General features: G+C 37.0%; 1 protein-coding gene across 4 annotated transcripts in view; it reads left to right on the top strand.

The window, feature by feature from the left end:
* The window catches only part of MAP3K2 (mitogen-activated protein kinase kinase kinase 2), a 53,259-nt gene extending 36,206 nt beyond the window's left edge, over positions 1-17,053 (top strand). For 3 of the 4 annotated variants that reach the window (XM_039555529.1, XM_010406976.3, XM_019290526.2), the window contains exons 11-17: positions 290-385; positions 2,929-3,135; positions 3,863-4,011; positions 5,836-5,967; positions 7,095-7,224; positions 8,297-8,474; positions 10,212-17,053. In XM_039555529.1, coding sequence (XP_039411463.1) covers positions 290-385; positions 2,929-3,135; positions 3,863-4,011; positions 5,836-5,967; positions 7,095-7,224; positions 8,297-8,474; positions 10,212-10,437 — 1,118 coding nt within the window. In that variant the 3' untranslated portion in view covers positions 10,438-17,053. The remainder of the gene's footprint in view (positions 1-289; positions 386-2,928; positions 3,136-3,862; positions 4,012-5,835; positions 5,968-7,094; positions 7,225-8,296; positions 8,475-10,211) is intronic. The other variant, XM_039555530.1, reaches the window with a different exon arrangement.
* Positions 17,054-17,110: the final 57 nt, after the last annotated feature.

Genomic DNA, 17,110 nt, shown 5'->3' with positions numbered 1-17,110 from the left:
TTTAAAACAGGAGTAATCAGGCATACTTCAGTCCTCCAACATTCTTTTAAATGAGAGGTTACAAACCACTTGAGCTGTTGAATTCTTGATCCTTTGGGACTTTTGACTGATGTCCTTTTAGTTCTTGTGAGTTGTGTGATTTTGTTCTATAATCTCTTTTTGCTCTGATGCTTCAACCCTTCATATCCTCTGATACGTTCCCCCATTTTAAGTTTGTATTACCAGAGTGAATAATTTGACAGGCTTTTGTCACATTTTAAATTTTGAAATGAATCCTTTTATTTTCTAGTAGAGTATGATATCCCAATATTTGAGAAATTTGGAAAGGGGGGGACTTATCCCAGAAGATACCATATTTCATATCATCAACAAGACTACAATGATGGTAAGTATGAACACTGCAACAGTTTTATTAATCTGTTTTTCTTGTCTGAAAATGTGAATAAAATTTTAAGATCTTAATGAAATGAAAATATTGAAGACGTTGAAAGCTTAAATTCTTTCCCCAAACTCCCTTGCTAAGATTCTAATGATTGATAGAACCTCTGAGTAGTTTTATCTCTGGTAAAGTTATGGATTACGGAATTCCTGACTCATATGCACAACCGTGGAAATGTTTGCTATTTTTGGCCACACACAAGTCATCCAGTATAAGCTTTTGACCTTTGTGACCCTTTTCTGTCTAAAGGAGGTATGTTACTTTGTCACTTCTTGTTTTGCTTTACCAAATCCCAAGTACGGTGGAGTTCCTGTTAACAGTTTCTTAGATTAAAAGAGTAAATAAAATTTAAGAGCAGTGATTTAAACTGAGAATTAACAATTAGCTGGTAAAATAAATTGTTGGATGTGAGGCAGCACCTTCTAATGTGTCTACAAAACTGGTTTGGAAGTAATAACATCGATATAAATTTAACATGTGTTAAATTTCTAAGGGAAGTAGAGAGAAGCAGCTGAAGGATTTTCATACTTCAGGGTGTGTCAAGTGCTAGTTGAGAAGTATTATGAAGAAATTTCTCCCAAGACCAGATGGCTTCATTTGTAGTGCGGAATGAGCACAACAATAAATGGAATTATGTTACAGGAATCACAGAAATACCAAACTGAAGCTCTGCAATGCAGCTTCAGTCCTGTCCCTTGCTCTAAGGCAAGATTTAAAGAGGCGAAGGTCTGTCACACTGACTTTTTAAGTAAACTCTAAATTGACTTCAGCAGAAGACATACTCACTCTCTTTATGTAACCAACTTCCAAGATAGCTTGTCTTATAACTTAACTTTCTTTGTCCCCCAAGACATTTTTCCTGCAAATGAAAGTAGTAACTAGTTACTCCATTTTAATGCAGTGAAGAATTGGTCATTGCCCTTATATAACACTACAGCACACACATACCTGTTTTCTCTCCTTAGTTTTCTTCTCCTGCTTTAGCTGAGGCTTTTCTCATGGCTGCTTTTTGTATAACATAGTATATAAGCAGACCTTGGTATGTAGCAGTCACATTAATATATTGCAGAATGACCCTACTTTCTTGTCACCATTCTGGCTGCTCTTCAGTCTGTGATTACATTTCCTATATCCTTTTCTACATGACTTTAGGCCAACCAATTGCTTTACACTTCGTAAGTTTTTACATTAGATTTCTCTTTAAGTATTTATATTGTAGTTCCTTACTGAGTTTCATCTTACTGATTTTGGAATCATCTCCAACTTCCAATACCTCTGTGAATTTTGATTTCTATCTTTAAATGGATTTTCACCCACACTTAATATGATGTCATCTGCAATATTTCAGTGTGTTAAATTCTATCATATGTACATCATGAGTTAAAACAGTGTATGGAAATGACTAAAGATAAACTGTTGGGGATGTCCACTTCAGTTATCTTCCCCTTAGTGATGAGAAATCACTAATAGCTGCTCTGAATCTGTCTTGGGTATAATCTATGTAGTAAAGTGGTCTGCAATACTTCATGAGTTGGCTTGTGAGAATGTCCCATTGAAATGGAAAAACTGGATTAGTGACAAACCAATTTTGACTGGTTTATCACCTTTCTTATCTTCTCAATGGTGAATAAAACTGCTTAATAACTTGTTTGCATCTCTTTCTTGGAATTTAAATTGTCCAGACTAGTATATAACTCCGAGTCTACTATTTCAAAGATTTTTTTAATCTGCTTTCTTCAGTCCTCTGAGAACTCCTCCTCCAGTGTAATACCTAAAGAATCAGAGACTCCTTCAGTTAATGCTGAGTTCTGTAGAATGAAACTTAATAAAGAGATGCTATCCTAAAAATAGTTGTTATCTAAATAGATGAACATAAATTGTGTTAGTCATTTGGTTGTAATTAATACGTTGAAGATCAGTGCTCTGTATTTTTTATTCTGATGCTGTAGCCACCTCTGAATTTTGCAATGCTCGTGTTTTGGTTTTTTAAATACTTTTGTGGTCTTCCTGTTGATTCCATGTGTCAGTCTTTCTCTTCATTCAATTCTTAATAGTTTACAGAAGGAAGAGGCTACTTGGGCACCACATGATTGTAAATGTGTATCTTGTTCTCCTCAATATCAGAAATTTGGTATTTGCACATTAATAGAGCAATAAAAGCAGAGGCAGGGCATTTTCTTTTCTCCTCTTACAGGTCTCCAGGTTTTTGAAGCATGTTGATCGTATTTCAGAACAGTTCCAGAATTTGGTTCCAATTTTCATCTCTTAAGTTTTTGATTCTGTCTAGTCCTTATATACATCTGTGATGAATGTTTGTTTTCTTCTAGGTGGAAAATTAAACCAGTAAATTTCATGATGATTGCGTCCTATCCTCCGCTGTGGCAGATTCGAACGAGATGATGTAGAATTCATGAAGTATTTGCATGCACACTTTGCATTGTAGTATTTTTTTGTAGTGTAACGTTCATGTTCTGTGTGTATCATTGAAGGTCGTAAAACTTTTCCAAGAGCCAGAAGGACTCAGGGGAACAACTTCCGATCACCAGTTAGTTTCAGTCCCACTGACCACTCGCTGAGCACCAGCAGTGGGAGCAGCGTCTTTACACCAGAATACGAAGATAACCGGATGAGGAGGAGGGGCAGTGACATAGACAATCCTACCTTGTCAGTCATGGACATCAGCCCACCCAGCCGCTGTAAGTTCTGGCATTTTGTGAACCTTGCTGTAAAACTCTTACTTTTCAAGTATATCATGTCAAAACCTACCATGTCAACCAAATACATGCCATTAAATAACATGGTTTATCTCTTTAATAGGCAAAGGTCAAGACTATGCTCATCAGTATTTTAATTGCTTACCTTGCCAGCTTTCATGTAGACTTTCAGTTGGAATTTACATCTGTGATAACAAAACATCGTAAAAGTGATTTGTTAGACTCTTTAGGACCTGAGAAGGGTTTTGTAGGTTGCAGTTGCTATTTATTTTTGCAGATGTTTGTCATGTTTTCAGTTAAACTGTACATCTTTAGTGGCACTGCTTCATACTTGTGGTAGCATTTCAGGAGCAAATATGCTTTGTGATGACTTCAGTAGCTCATACCTTGTAATTATGCCTTGATTTTTTTAAAAAGAAAGTTGTTTGTTTAACGTGCTTTTTCTGTTTTTCAGATTAGCTATTGCTAGTTGTTTTAAGTATGTCTAGTTCTACCACAAATTATTTTGTGAATAAATTTAAGTAGCTCATACTTTGCATTTTACAGGAAGTTTTACTGATCTTTGTAATTATATGGTGAGGTTTAGGACACACAGTCTCTGTTGTTGAAAAAGTAGTCTTTTAAAAAATTATTTTCTGTGTATTCCAGTTTTTCTCGATCAGCTGAATAACAAGCTCATTTGAAAACCAAAACATACTTATATTTTCAGCACCACGAGCTCCAACTAACTGGAGACTTGGTAAACTGCTGGGTCAAGGTGCATTTGGCAGAGTATATCTGTGTTACGATGCTGATACTGGAAGAGAATTGGCTGTTAAACAAGTTCAGTTTGATCCCGATAGTCCGGAAACCAGCAAGGTAAGTGATACGAAAGAGAGACCTTGGAAAAGGCTTCTACTGAAGTGGGGTGTTCTTGACCAGACTCACATTCCTTTCCTTGAACAGGATGAACATGTTTTGAACATGTTTTAAACCATGTTATATTAGGAAATCATGTCCTTGTTAGGAATTCTGTTTTGTTAGTGCTACAGATAATTAGTCTGCTTACCTGATTTTAATACTACATCACATTTTTTTAATTTTCAGACATATCCTTATGCTGTAAAGATGCATAATTTGATTTGGTGCAGTCTCGGTCTTTAAAATTAAACAATCTGTTATGAAGTGTGCTCTGAAGTACATAATTTTTATACTAACAGGAATTAGAAGAAGTTCCATTTATCAACAGAAAAGGCTGTACTAATTTAAGTGTTCCTGAAAACAAATTCCTGAAAACAAATTGGTTTTGCCTATGAAGATAGTTTGAGATTCTTAACATATTTTTTCATCTTTTTGGGGGTATTTCTGTGTTTTGGGGTTTGTTTTGTTTTGTTTCTTTTAAATGTTGTGCATCAAGACTAGCTGCTGTTACGCACTATGTTTCTCTCAAAAGAGCACAAGTTTCCTTGTTAGTTCATTCTCTCTCTAAAATTGAACTTGTCCATCTTTAAATACTGGATGCTGAAGGAGATAAACTATTTAAAGGTAGCACCAATCGTCTATTTCTTCTTTTCCCAAACCATACTTGCTGCTTTTTACAGGATGGGAAGAGAATTATTGCTTTCCCTACATTGTGACTGCGTTCTGCACTGTGGGGAGCAAGGCCGGGGAAACAATGGGTGTAAGCATGATTGCAGAATTGAGTGGCTGCCAGTTATAGTTGCTGCTATTAGTGATGTAGGATCAAGGAAAAAGTCAAGGATCATTTGTGCTGTAGATTCCTAGCGTAGTTGTTGTTGCTACTTCTTTAAAATGTGTAACAGAACAACTGATTATGTTTTGGAAATGTGAAATATAAAATATGGTAGATCTCTCCTGAAGCAACGGTTTTGTGATCTCACTTATCATGGCATTTTGTAGTAATATGTGCTTCTGTGTGTAAAAAAATTTGTTTTCTTTCTAGTGTCAGAAGTGTGAGGGTATCTGTAATAGGCTATGACAGATAAAAATTCAGGTTTTGATGAAAAACTTCTAGGTGAAATTTGGAATCTAGTCAAGTTTGAATTTGCGGGTTAGTATTTTTCCAGCATTTAACTGTACAGTCCATTTCAAAATATCTTACTTCCTTTTGCAAAATTTGTAGTATTTTGGATGGCTCCAGAGAAAGCAGTTGTTAGTGTTTTCCTTTGTTGTATTTCATTATTACAATATCAAGTGGTACTCAAAGGCATTTTTAAAGTATAGTATATCATACTGGAAAAGTTAAGATTTAATGCTAATTACTCCACCACAAAGATTAAAATGGAGAGGTTTTTCTGTATTTTGTTCATTGTTTTTTTACCCAGTTGGAGGCTTATGACATGTTGCATAATGATCACTGACCTCACGCATGTATTGATATGTGCTGTGCTCTGAAATAAACATAACTTCAAGAGAAGAGAAACAATGAAAAACCAGCAAAATAATCCCAAAGATAATGTATAGAACAGACATAGTTTTGCTTGTTTTTAATTACCTCAAATTAGCATTGATATTTTCTTGTTATAAAATGCAAAAACTTTACATCAGCTGCAGGAGTATTTTGTTACTTAGCTTGCATAACACTTCACTATGTACATACTGCTCTGCTTGAAAAAAATCAAATCCAAAATCTTAGTTTTACTACATCTAGCATGGTAAATCTTTCCTGTTTTGTCCTTTCAGGAAGTAAATGCACTTGAGTGTGAGATTCAGTTGCTGAAAAATCTGCTGCATGAAAGAATTGTTCAGTATTATGGCTTCTTGAGAGATCCGCCTGAAAGGACGCTCTCAATATTCATGGAGTACATGCCTGGGGTAAGCAAGAGCCATCGATTGTGTGTAGTGTGATGAGCACAACTTTGCATAAGTGCACACAGATATTTAAAACTGTCCAAGTTAAAAACAGTCACCAAAGATGGGTACTAACAATTGCTTGCAGGCTCCTGTCTTCTGCATTTCTTGCTTGGGTTTTCAGAATTACAGTGCTTCGTACAAAAGCTCTTTTTGTGTTTGGTTTTGGCATAAGTCGGTGCCTGGCGATGTCTTTGAAAAGACAGTATTATCATTAGTAAACATGTAAATCTTTGTGAATTTTAATGTTTTGTTTTGCCATGCTTCAAGTATTTCAGGAAAACAAAAGGTAGCCAAGATGGGAGTGGGAATAAGTGCATACAGAAAGTAATCTTAGTGCTTGCTTTTTGTGTGGCAACTAGTACATGCTGAACTGCTGCTCTTCTGCTTTGTTAGGAAATATTATAAGGTCAGAAAACTGTAGATTTTCATTTTCTCACCAAGTGGGGTCAGCAGAGCTAAATAAAATGTGCTCATATAAAAACAGAGGCTCTGTATTTCTGAATAGTTAGAGCAGTCTACTTACTATGAGACTCCACAGGGGAAAAGCAGTGTCTGAGCATTGTTTTCTTGGTGGTGGGTTTTTTGTTTGCTTCTTCATTTTTTGAGTTCTGGGCTTTGCTTTGGGGGATTTCTTGAGTTTTTCTGAGATTTGGAGGGCAATGTGACAGAAGTAATCTTAGCAGTTTGTAACTCTGTGTGGCAAAGCCAGGTTATACAAAAATAGTTGCAAAAACCCAAGAGGTTTTGATGAAATGTTATTTTAAGCTAAGACTTGCTTACCTCTTAATTTTTACCTAAAGCACCACCCTACAGCACGTGGTAGTTTTTTTGAGTATAAACTAACCCAAAGGGGGCCTGTGTTATGTCCATCCTGAGTATCACCACTTACCCATCAAAAAGTTCGAGGGTGGTGTTGGAGTGGTGCTGTTCTCTTTCTGTACATTGGACTAGAACTATTCAGCTGCTTGTGAGTTTTAAGGTTAAATCAAGACAGATTGTAATTGTAAATGTCTACGTTTCAGGTATAAATTTAATTGAATTTCAGTTGAATTCTAGAAGTTTTAGTGCTGTTTACTTCTGTGCCGTAGGGTTCAATCAAAGACCAATTGAAATCATATGGAGCACTCACAGAGAATGTGACTCGTAAATACACACGGCAGATTTTGGAAGGAGTTCACTATTTGCACAGTAATATGATTGTCCATCGAGATATTAAAGGTAATGATAGTTCTGTGCACAATTCAGTGCTCTTTATTACTGATCCTTTTCCAGTCTTATGTGAAGCACTAAAATGCAATTAAGTTTGAAATACTGAAATACTGACTTAAAATCAGTGTGATTGCTTTCCATCTTTTAGTCTTGTCACTGCTGTAACCTGGGGAGAGAAAAATAATCAACTTTGGGATGTTCTAGCAGACTTCTGGCAATGTTTCTTTAGTCTCCATCTGCAAAACAATCAGGACAAACTCCTTTGATTTTATTTTACTATTAATAGTTTTAAATATATTGGAGGATGATGTCATTAGAAATAGAATGTGCAGAGGGAAGCATCATGACTCGAAAGTTTATATTTAAGAGTTTCGTTTCATTAATTATATAGAAATTACCCAGCACTTCACTGGTACAAGAAGTGACCGGCAGAGGTGACTCGCCTGAGCAGACTTCTTCCATTTTACTGCTAGGAAGCCTGATGAGATGTTTGCTATTTGCAGATAGGTACAGGTGACATAACAAGTGTTGCATAAGCAAGGTGTGAATATGTAGGAAGATGGTGATGTGCACAATAGGTGTGTTGAACACAGTGCTGTTGTATTCCATAATATTTTTACCATTTTCCTGTTGGTTTGTATCAACAGTGCTTTGTTCCAGAGGAGGTTAAGATATCATAGTCAATTTGTACATCTTGGGCAGACAACTGTTTTGAATAAATGTGTAACACAAGCTGGGATTTTGCTTTAAAATAGTATGGAGACATTTTCAGTTGCATGGAAACTCCATTCCCATTTTTTTAAATTTCCCGTGTATGGCACATTCCTTATTTTGTCAGGAGGGCTTTCCAAAGGGACTGCCCCTTCCTAGAAAAGGCATAGGATGCAAACCAGTGTGTACAATTCATTATTTTCTGAACTCCAGAATAGTGCAGTAGGCATGAGCAGAGAGAGTAAATTCTCTGGCTTGAAATCCTGGGTTGATGTTGAATTGTATCCCTGAATCCAAACTTCTGTTACTGTTTTCCACACCAAAACCTTGAGTCTGTCATGAAGGTAATGCTGTGTTCCCTTCCTTCCAGGAGCAAATATTCTGCGGGACTCAGCAGGCAATGTGAAGCTTGGTGACTTTGGTGCCAGCAAACGACTGCAGACTATCTGTCTCTCTGGTACAGGAATGAAGTCTGTCACAGGAACTCCCTACTGGATGAGCCCCGAAGTTATTAGTGGAGAAGGGTACGGCAGAAAAGCAGACATCTGGTATGTTAAAAAAACCCTTCTCTACTGAGAAGTGTCACTTCATTTTCAACAGAGAGTAGGTGTTTATTATCTGAAGCTGCAGTGTTTCATTCTGGGATTTAAGCTGAAGAAGGTGGCAAATGTGAGCACTGACAGTCATATTTGGAGAGTCTTAACACTGAAATTTAATTTTTCATGTGGCAATTTCTCAGCCCATCAGTTTAGAGATCATAAGAGAATCCTTTGAACTGGCCTTGCATGAAGTTAGGATTACCAAACTGTTTTTTAGTTCTGGAGAGGTACTGGCTGAAAGCAATGTGTGAAGCTTTGAAACATCAGTTCAGTCAATGTCTTGTAATGAAACTTTAACTCTGAAATACCTTTGATGCAAGGCAGAAAATAAAATGCTAGTCCTCTAAAAGCTGAACACTTAAGAGTGAATTTGCCAGATTTAAAGGGAGTATCAAAAAATAATTTGCTTTGTTAGTAAATACTTAAGAACTAAGAGAGAGAGGTAATTTTCAAAAATGAAGGTTAGTGCAATATTATGTAATATGCCACAGTCTAATATGGCTCCAGCCCAGTGGACACATGACTTTGGCAGTGAGACTCCTTGCACTGCAGCTGATCTGTGAACATGCAGTAGTGGGCTGGCAGCAGCAGACAGGCAGGAGTAGTAACACTGTGTGTTTAAAAAGGAACTACATTATAGCCAACCAATGGCAATACTTTTAACCTCAGGGAAATTAATTCAGGCTACTTCAGATTACTTAGTAATTACTCTGATACACATGAATAATAGAGAAACCTTATAATTTCAAGCAGTTGACTTGTTCAAATTTGAAGTATTGGTACCAAGGTTATTGTGTGTTTTTTGGTGGAAACTTAAGAAAAAATACTGAAGTTGCACTTCTGTCAGTCAGTAAATCCTTACTGTGTAAAGCAATGTACCTCTGTTTAACCACAAAACTTCTTGCAAGCATCTTGAAAAACAGTCAAACTTTCTAAGAATTGGGAAATTATTCCAGCCTATCCATTTTGCAGTATCATTCACTTGTTATTGGAAGATGCTGATCTTTCAGAACTTCTAGAATAGTTTCTCTAGCAATATGTATGCTGTATGCCCTTCTGCCTTCCTAAATTCTTTAAACATGAGTTTTGTGTACAAAGATTGTTTAGGAACTTAAAATTTTGTTTGTCAATATATTTTTAGTATCCTTAACTAAAAAAGAAGATAACATGAAGTAGGGCTTTTGTTTTTCAGCTGCCGTATTATGTTTGCACACTATTCACTAGTGATAACTTGTGCATTTCTAATGAGCTGGCAACACACGTGGTATGCTTGGAGCATTCCTGATGCTTTGCACTTCTGTTTGGCCTCAAGGAGCAGGAAAGCTTCCAAGTGCAGTGCTGAGTGTGTGGCCTTTGTCAGCCTGCTGAGCACTGGATGCTGGCAGAGCCCTACCACAGTCGGTATTGCCTGGATGAATATCTAATTATCCCTTCACTGAGGTAGTAGCTTTTGGCCCAGGGGAGTAATGAAGTGGAGACATAGGTAGTGATCTGTGTAACTTTGAGATAAAGGTATACCAGTACATGCCATTTTTTTCCAATGCCTGTTTTGTGCTGAAGTTGCTCTGTATTGTTAAGTGGACACTCCTTATTTGTGATATTTTAGCTCCTCTCTGCTATTTCTTGTGTTCCTGGGAAAGCATGACTCTGTTGTAACCTGCTGTTTCACTTCTGCCTCTGTTTCAGGAGTGTAGGTTGCACAGTGGTAGAAATGCTCACTGAGAAGCCCCCGTGGGCAGAGTTCGAAGCCATGGCTGCCATCTTTAAAATTGCCACTCAGCCAACCAACCCCCAGCTCCCACCTCACGTCTCCGACCACGCTCGGGATTTCTTGAAACGGATTTTTATCGAGGCCAAGCTGCGACCGTTTGCAGATGAACTGCTAAGACACACGTTTGCACACTATCACTAACACCTGCCTCAACTCAGCTTGCATCTACTGCATTTATTTTCTATTTGACTGCACTTTTATTTTTATTTTTTACAAAGAAAAAGGAGAAAAAAGACAAGAGAGAGAATATTCTCTTGAATCTTTGTTTCACTTAGATTGTAAACAATCTAAATTTTGTATCTAAAATGAGAATCTTCTCTCCCCCACTCACACCAGGACTAGAACTTTTTGTTTCTATAATGTACTGATGTGGTTGATGTAGATAAAGCACTTTAGTACATATTTGTTCCTTATTTAAAGAGGAAAAAAATTACAAATGCTTGGACAGTCAGGAACTGTGTGGCTTTTTCTGACACCGCTGACTGACTCAGGGTGCAAGGAAAAATAGACATGCAGCTAAAGGACAAGAAGGTTACTTCTATGTGATTCTTCTCTGTATTGTAGGTACTTGCAGCAGAGAGTTCTAAGTTCTTACTATATTTTAGCATTTTAATCAGTTTCTGGAATTTACAGTTTAAGCAGGAGCATGTGGTTCTGAGAGTTAATTGACGAAGCTGGGAGAACTTGGAACTCTTTGTACAGCAGCATGTCTAGCTGGTACTTCTATGTGACCAAAAGAAAATAACAAAAACGAGCTCAAAACTGATGTACTAGTTAGAGGTTTTGGAGTAGAATTATTGTATTACCTTAATAGGAAGATAATTACAGGTAAACAGATTATGGGCCCAAATTCGTAGAAACTACTATACTGCAAAGGGGAAATTTTCCATGCTAGACAAGGGTCAGCTATTGGATGTAAATACTGAGGAGAACGCCTCCTGCTCTATCTGCCAAAGAGAACCTCTGTTGCATAAGCTTAGAGGGAGACAGTTAACCTTAGCTGAGAAAAAATAGTGATGTTGAGAGTCAATTCTCCTCCACAGTCCCATGAATTGGCTGCAGGGGAAAGGGAGTGACTAATCCTTGTGCAGTATATGAGTTGCTTGATTCAGAATGAGATAAAAGAAATGTTTTCAAAGCTGTTGAGAGGCGCTAGGATGGAATGTATGTCAACATCAAGTGCCTGAAAAATATAAAATTCTTCCCATTCTGCACTAAAAAAAATTGGTTTAGTAATGCAGGTCAGTCATCTAGGATGTGTTGAAAATTCCTGAAATAAAGTCAAATATCTTCAAACATCTCTTAACATCAGGAATGAATCCCTGAGAAAGCTAAGACTCCAGTTGTATTTTTAATGAGGTAGCACTGAGGAATGCTATGAAGAAGGAGGCACAGCACAGAAAATTGTACAAAGAATAGGCCAGAAGTGCAGAGAGAGCCAGCAATTAAATAACGAGTGTGATTATTCCAGCCTGATAATCCAGATTGGTGTTTGTCAGATTTCCAACTGTCATAAAGTGTACATTAATCACTTTTTCTATTTCTGAAAGAGCATAATAAAAGTAGTAAAAATCTGAAATACTGCTTCTCAGTTGAGAAGCCCAGGTACTGATCAGGTGTAGTGAATAACTGACTTTTCACGACAGAAAAGTCAGATTCTCATATTTTTGTAGAAGAACAGAACATAAATAATTTAAAAGGGCATTTGGAAATAAACTATTGGACTACAGAACTGAAATTATGTTTACTGTTTTGGATGATTCATTACTTGCTTTTGTTGTTTTGTAAAGGCAGAGCAGGCTGGTACTGTGACCCTTGTCTAGTCTGACAAGGCTCTACCTGTTCTGCATCTTTAGAGGACTATCAGAGTTACAAAGTGCATGGAGACAGAACAATAAGCTTACCCATTCCCACGGTCACTCATGGATAAGATTTCTGAACTTATTCTGCTGAATTCCACATGTTTTACCAGAGCATAAGCAGGAGCATGGATCTATCCTAATCACTTTACCTGTAGTGGAGTGAGAATGACTTTTTTGTGGCCATCTCTCCAGAGACTGAGAGTGGTGACTTCTTCAGCTTATGTGAGTATTTTACGCAGCTTATAATTTTCTCGGTCAGGGTACACAGCTGTGCAAGGTTTCCTAAGCACAGGGAGAGCTAGTCAGACCAGGAAAAGTATAAAAGGCTGAAAGGAAAGGCAGCTTGTACTGACTATTTTGTTTGTTTGTTTCTCTGTCACTAGATAAAAGCTATGAAGCAGCCTTTAAGAAGAATTGGTATGTACTCTGCTGTAAGGGACCTTTGCTTTATAAGCAAAATATAGTGACAGTAGGGATGGGAAGTTTAATGTAGAACCTGATCATTTATGTAGGTAATTTTAAAGATCATGTAATTGAAATGATTGATTTCAAACAGACTAAGAAGGTACCAAAACCAAGCTGAAAATGTATATAAAAATCAGTAGTGGTCAGTGATACCTGAAAAGATAAGAAAATTTTATATATTACCAAAAAAGGACATTAAAGGGAAAATGTAACCAGGTTTATCTGTAGCATTCGTAACATTTAAATATACTATTCTAAAGAGAAACTGCACTCTGAAGCTTGAAAATTTTCAGAATCTAGTTTTCTTATAATGTGTCCTTTCTGTGAGACAGTGCTGGATCATGTATATTGCAATATCACTTCCTTATTGTGATTTTTAATTACTGAACAATCAAGTTTGCTGCTTTTGTGCCTTTTCTAAAAAAAATGGCATTCAGTCATGACAACGGTCAACATTTTGGAGCCAGGAAGAAAACAACTTTCAGAATGCATTTTTCATCATGTCTTTGGCACGTCAGAAAGCTGCCAAGAAAAGACTGTGCTTCTTAAATGAAGCTGAGATTTTCCAGTTTGAGTGATTCTAGTAAAATTTTACGAATTTAACCGAGGTTAGGCTTGAGCTAGTTTTTTTCACCCTAAGGGGAATTTCTCTACTGACTTAAATAACTTACAGGAAATGAGTTGGTTATTAACACAAATGTTTTGAGCTAGAGATAATTATTAAGCTAAATCAGACTTTTACCAGAAGGCTGGCTATTACTTGCCCATAGTGGGGTAATGCAGTAAAATGAGCTATATACAGGGTTTGTTAGACACTTACAGGGACCCCTGGGGTGATGGTGAACAGCCCCTCATTCTAGAATTTGTGAGGGTGCATGGAACTTCATGCTTTAAACTCCATTGCAGGAGGATTGCAGAGCCAAGATCCCTGCTCACAACTTCTTGTATCTCACTTAAAAAGCCACCAGCATTTTAGAATCACTAATTAGTCTTAATTGTTGAATCCAGTTATAAGAAAATGCCAGTGAAGGCAATACTGCTGCAGGGTTGGTTTGCTTTTCTGTAAACGCCACAATGAAGCTATACTCTCAAAAAATAAGGGTTGGAATTCACGGTGAGTATGTGTATTTTCAAAATTCTTATCTCCTAGTGAATTTTAGTATTCTGTCTGTTGCACATATTAAGTGACAAAAGCTGCTTCTGTGGTATGATATTAATGGTGTAATTACAGTCCTGTTAGAGCATGACTCAAAGTTTCAGTAGTGCTGTGTTAGAGGAAGTTGTTTATTTTTTATTTGGGTGATAGAAATATCCATGGAAGAACTCAAAAAGGTATGGATCTAATAATTGCATAGTTAAATCTACAGTCTTCTTTTCTTGACAGTTTAAATATAGTCTTAAAACTTTAACTTGATTTACAATTCGATTTGCAACTAAACAGTCCTTTCAGTACAAAAAAATGAAAAGTTTGGGTTTTTTTAGCTAGTGCCTTTTTGTCTGTATGCCTTAATTTTGTTCATGTTAGAACACCATATTGAAATATGTCATACAATTCCATGTCACCAAAGCAGTCTTAGCAAATGGTTTTTTTCAAAGTGCCCAAACCAGAGTTCGCCTAACTGCACTGAAAGGTGTGCATGAATTATAATTTGCAGCAGACATTCAAATTCAGAACTTCAAAGTGATTTTTGGCTTCCTGTGCTAATACAGGTTTTGTATTTGCGTTCTGGAGATTGTACACTGATGCACATACCAGAAAGAGGATTTGTCTGCGTGCACAGAAGTAACTAGATTGTCAGGATCTGGCTTCCTGGCTCTGGGTACCAGACTCTGCAGCAGAGTTTCTTACTGGGCTTGAAAGCCAAGCTGGTACATTTGTAAGCATGGTACTGTATTAAAAGCTCTGTTTACTTTCATGCACAGGAATATGATCTGTCCAAGCAAACCAACAGATGTCTTTCCTGTGCCTTTTGGATAATCCTAATCCTGCTGTTGTCTTGACTGAAAGCCTCGTAGCACCCGTAGGTACACTGCAGTACAGCAAGCCATTCTTTTGGACAGCATAGAGCGATGTCTAATTGCAGCTTCAGAGACTTGAGCAAATTGGTCAGATCTACAGTTATTTATAACCAATTTCTTACTTTTTTAATCTTGAAAGACTGTGTCACGCATTTAGAAAAGTATAACGTGTGTGCTTGAATGTAAGTCCCTATGGTGTTTCTGGAAAAGCGAAAGTATTGCTGCCAGTGTCATTTCTTCTTCCTGGTAACTTGCTGTCTTGTGGCAATGACAAGTCTGCAGTGTAGAATCACTTAAAATTACCAAAGCTTTTATATCCCATATACATATAGCCAAAAGTGATGTTTCATGTCACTTATAGATAGTGTATATCTACCAGTAAGCTGTTGCTGACTGAGTAAAGCAGGTACTAGTAAAAAGTGAGACACTGCCTGTATTTCAGACATGTGGGTGTTAATAGTTGCTGTTCTGGTACACAAAAATTCATGCTTGTATTAAAATGAAGAGTTTTCTTTTTAAAAGCTCTTTCTAATTTAATCCTACTGTTATCATTCTAAAATTACTGCATAAGCTTGGTGACTAAAACCTGGTGACTTCTGTAGCTGGGTTTGAGCCTTGGGACATTTAAAGAACGCCATGAAGATAAAATTGTGACCTGATCTGTTTTGTGTGCCATAGTGAGAATGTTCCAAAGCTCCAGGAAGCAGCCAGTCCTCTTTATGTGACAGCCAGATGTCACCCACAGTTACCTGGGTGTGGGTGCTGCCTTCAGGAGGAGCCACTAATGCACACCAAGGGATCAGACAGGTTTGCTATCAACCCAGGATATCTGAATCAAAATCTGAGATCAGAAACAAAGGAGCTTCTTTCTCATTTGATTTCCCCTACTTGGCCCACACAGTTTATTTTTCTTTCTAGCTGGCAAAGTTTAAGTCCTGCATAGGTGGTGGCCCCTGATAGCTCCTGAATAAAGGTGTGTGTTCAGCTTTAGACCAGGGATGCTGCAGCTCCTGGTTTGCTCGTGCAATCCTTGGGTGTCCTCTAGCAATATATACGTATTCGGAGTTGAGGGATGGGATGGAGGAAATGAAATTTCTCAAGTTTCAGAGCAGTCACACCTTGGCTAGGGCTTAAGTTTTCATAAACTTATTTTAAAGGGAGAGGAACTGGATTAAATGGCATAAAAATTGTATCTTGTGGTTCAACCCTTATGTTGAGTCCACAGGTAAGGATTGGAGGTCAGGGTCTTCGGTTGAGAGATAAGGAAAAGGATACTCCAGCTCCAGAGTGGGTAGTAATAGGAAATGCATCTGAGCTTTTTTTGTGCTTTTTACCCGAAAACTAGGTGATCCTTTTCCCCCAGAGGTTTATATAATGTGGATATAAAAACAAGGATTGCATTTTCTTTTCTGAACAGCCATTAGATTGTCAGTTCCGTAGCGTTTGTTTCTTGTTAATACCAGTAAAAAAAGGTGGTGTCACCCTAAAATTGGAATGGTTTATTAAAGCATAGTGTCTGTCATCTCAGACCTCGCAGGAGTCGTGTAATGGAGTATCACTGTAAATACGTGGAGGAGACTTAGCTTAATTGGAACGTAGGCTTTTAGTTTTCATGAAGCTATGAATAAAAATTTGTAAATTTACTCTTGATCTAATGTACATTTTTATGTAGCCATTAAATTCTCTATTTAATCTATCAGTTTCTCACTGTAAATGTTTTTACTCTCAGTTGAATGCTGGGCACAGTTTGTAATGTATGTACACAAAGGTGTTTTTTTCTATCAACGTTGAATTTTTTGCACATTTTTGGAAATATTTAATTTGTACACTGATTTAATACTCTGACCAGTTGTCGATGGGTGTATGAGAATCACGTGTGTGTGCAATGTACTACTGTCTGGATGTATGGGGTTTTTTATTACTTTTGAGATGTTGCTACCAGTAACTGCACTGCTGTTGCTGCTTTACATGAAATATCTTGTGTATAAAAAAAAGATAAAAACAATTAAAAAATTAGCTTATGGTTATCATGGTTGAGGAACTCAGGAGTTGGGCATTGCTTGCAAGTTCCGTTGTCAACAACCTTCCAAACTTATAAAACAACCAACCAACCCTGCCTTGTAATTCTGTGTATGCATTGAATGTGTGTGTGTATATATCCCAGTAATCTTATTCCACAATTTCATTTCTACATTTTTATGAACTTGTTTTTTAAGGGTACTATGTTTAGTTAGAATAATTAAATATATAAAGGCCTTGAGAGATGATTTACTAGATAAATATATTTTCAGCTGGCTGATGTTCAAAATATTTTTTTAATTTTTGTTTTTAACCATTCGAAATGTATTTGTATTTCCAAAATCAGACACGAATTGTACTTAGAAATATATTAAAACACTCTGTAGGGACAACAGTGTGATTTCTCTTTTAAGAATTCTGCACTTCAGAATACTGCGCAATGTCACTCT

Source organism: Corvus cornix, chromosome 7, assembly GCF_000738735.6.
Source record: "Corvus cornix cornix isolate S_Up_H32 chromosome 7, ASM73873v5, whole genome shotgun sequence".
Classification (NCBI taxonomy): Eukaryota; Metazoa; Chordata; class Aves; order Passeriformes; family Corvidae; genus Corvus; species Corvus cornix.
The sequence above is the reverse complement of the archived record's forward strand: the minus strand, read 5'-3'. Positions and strand labels throughout refer to the sequence as shown.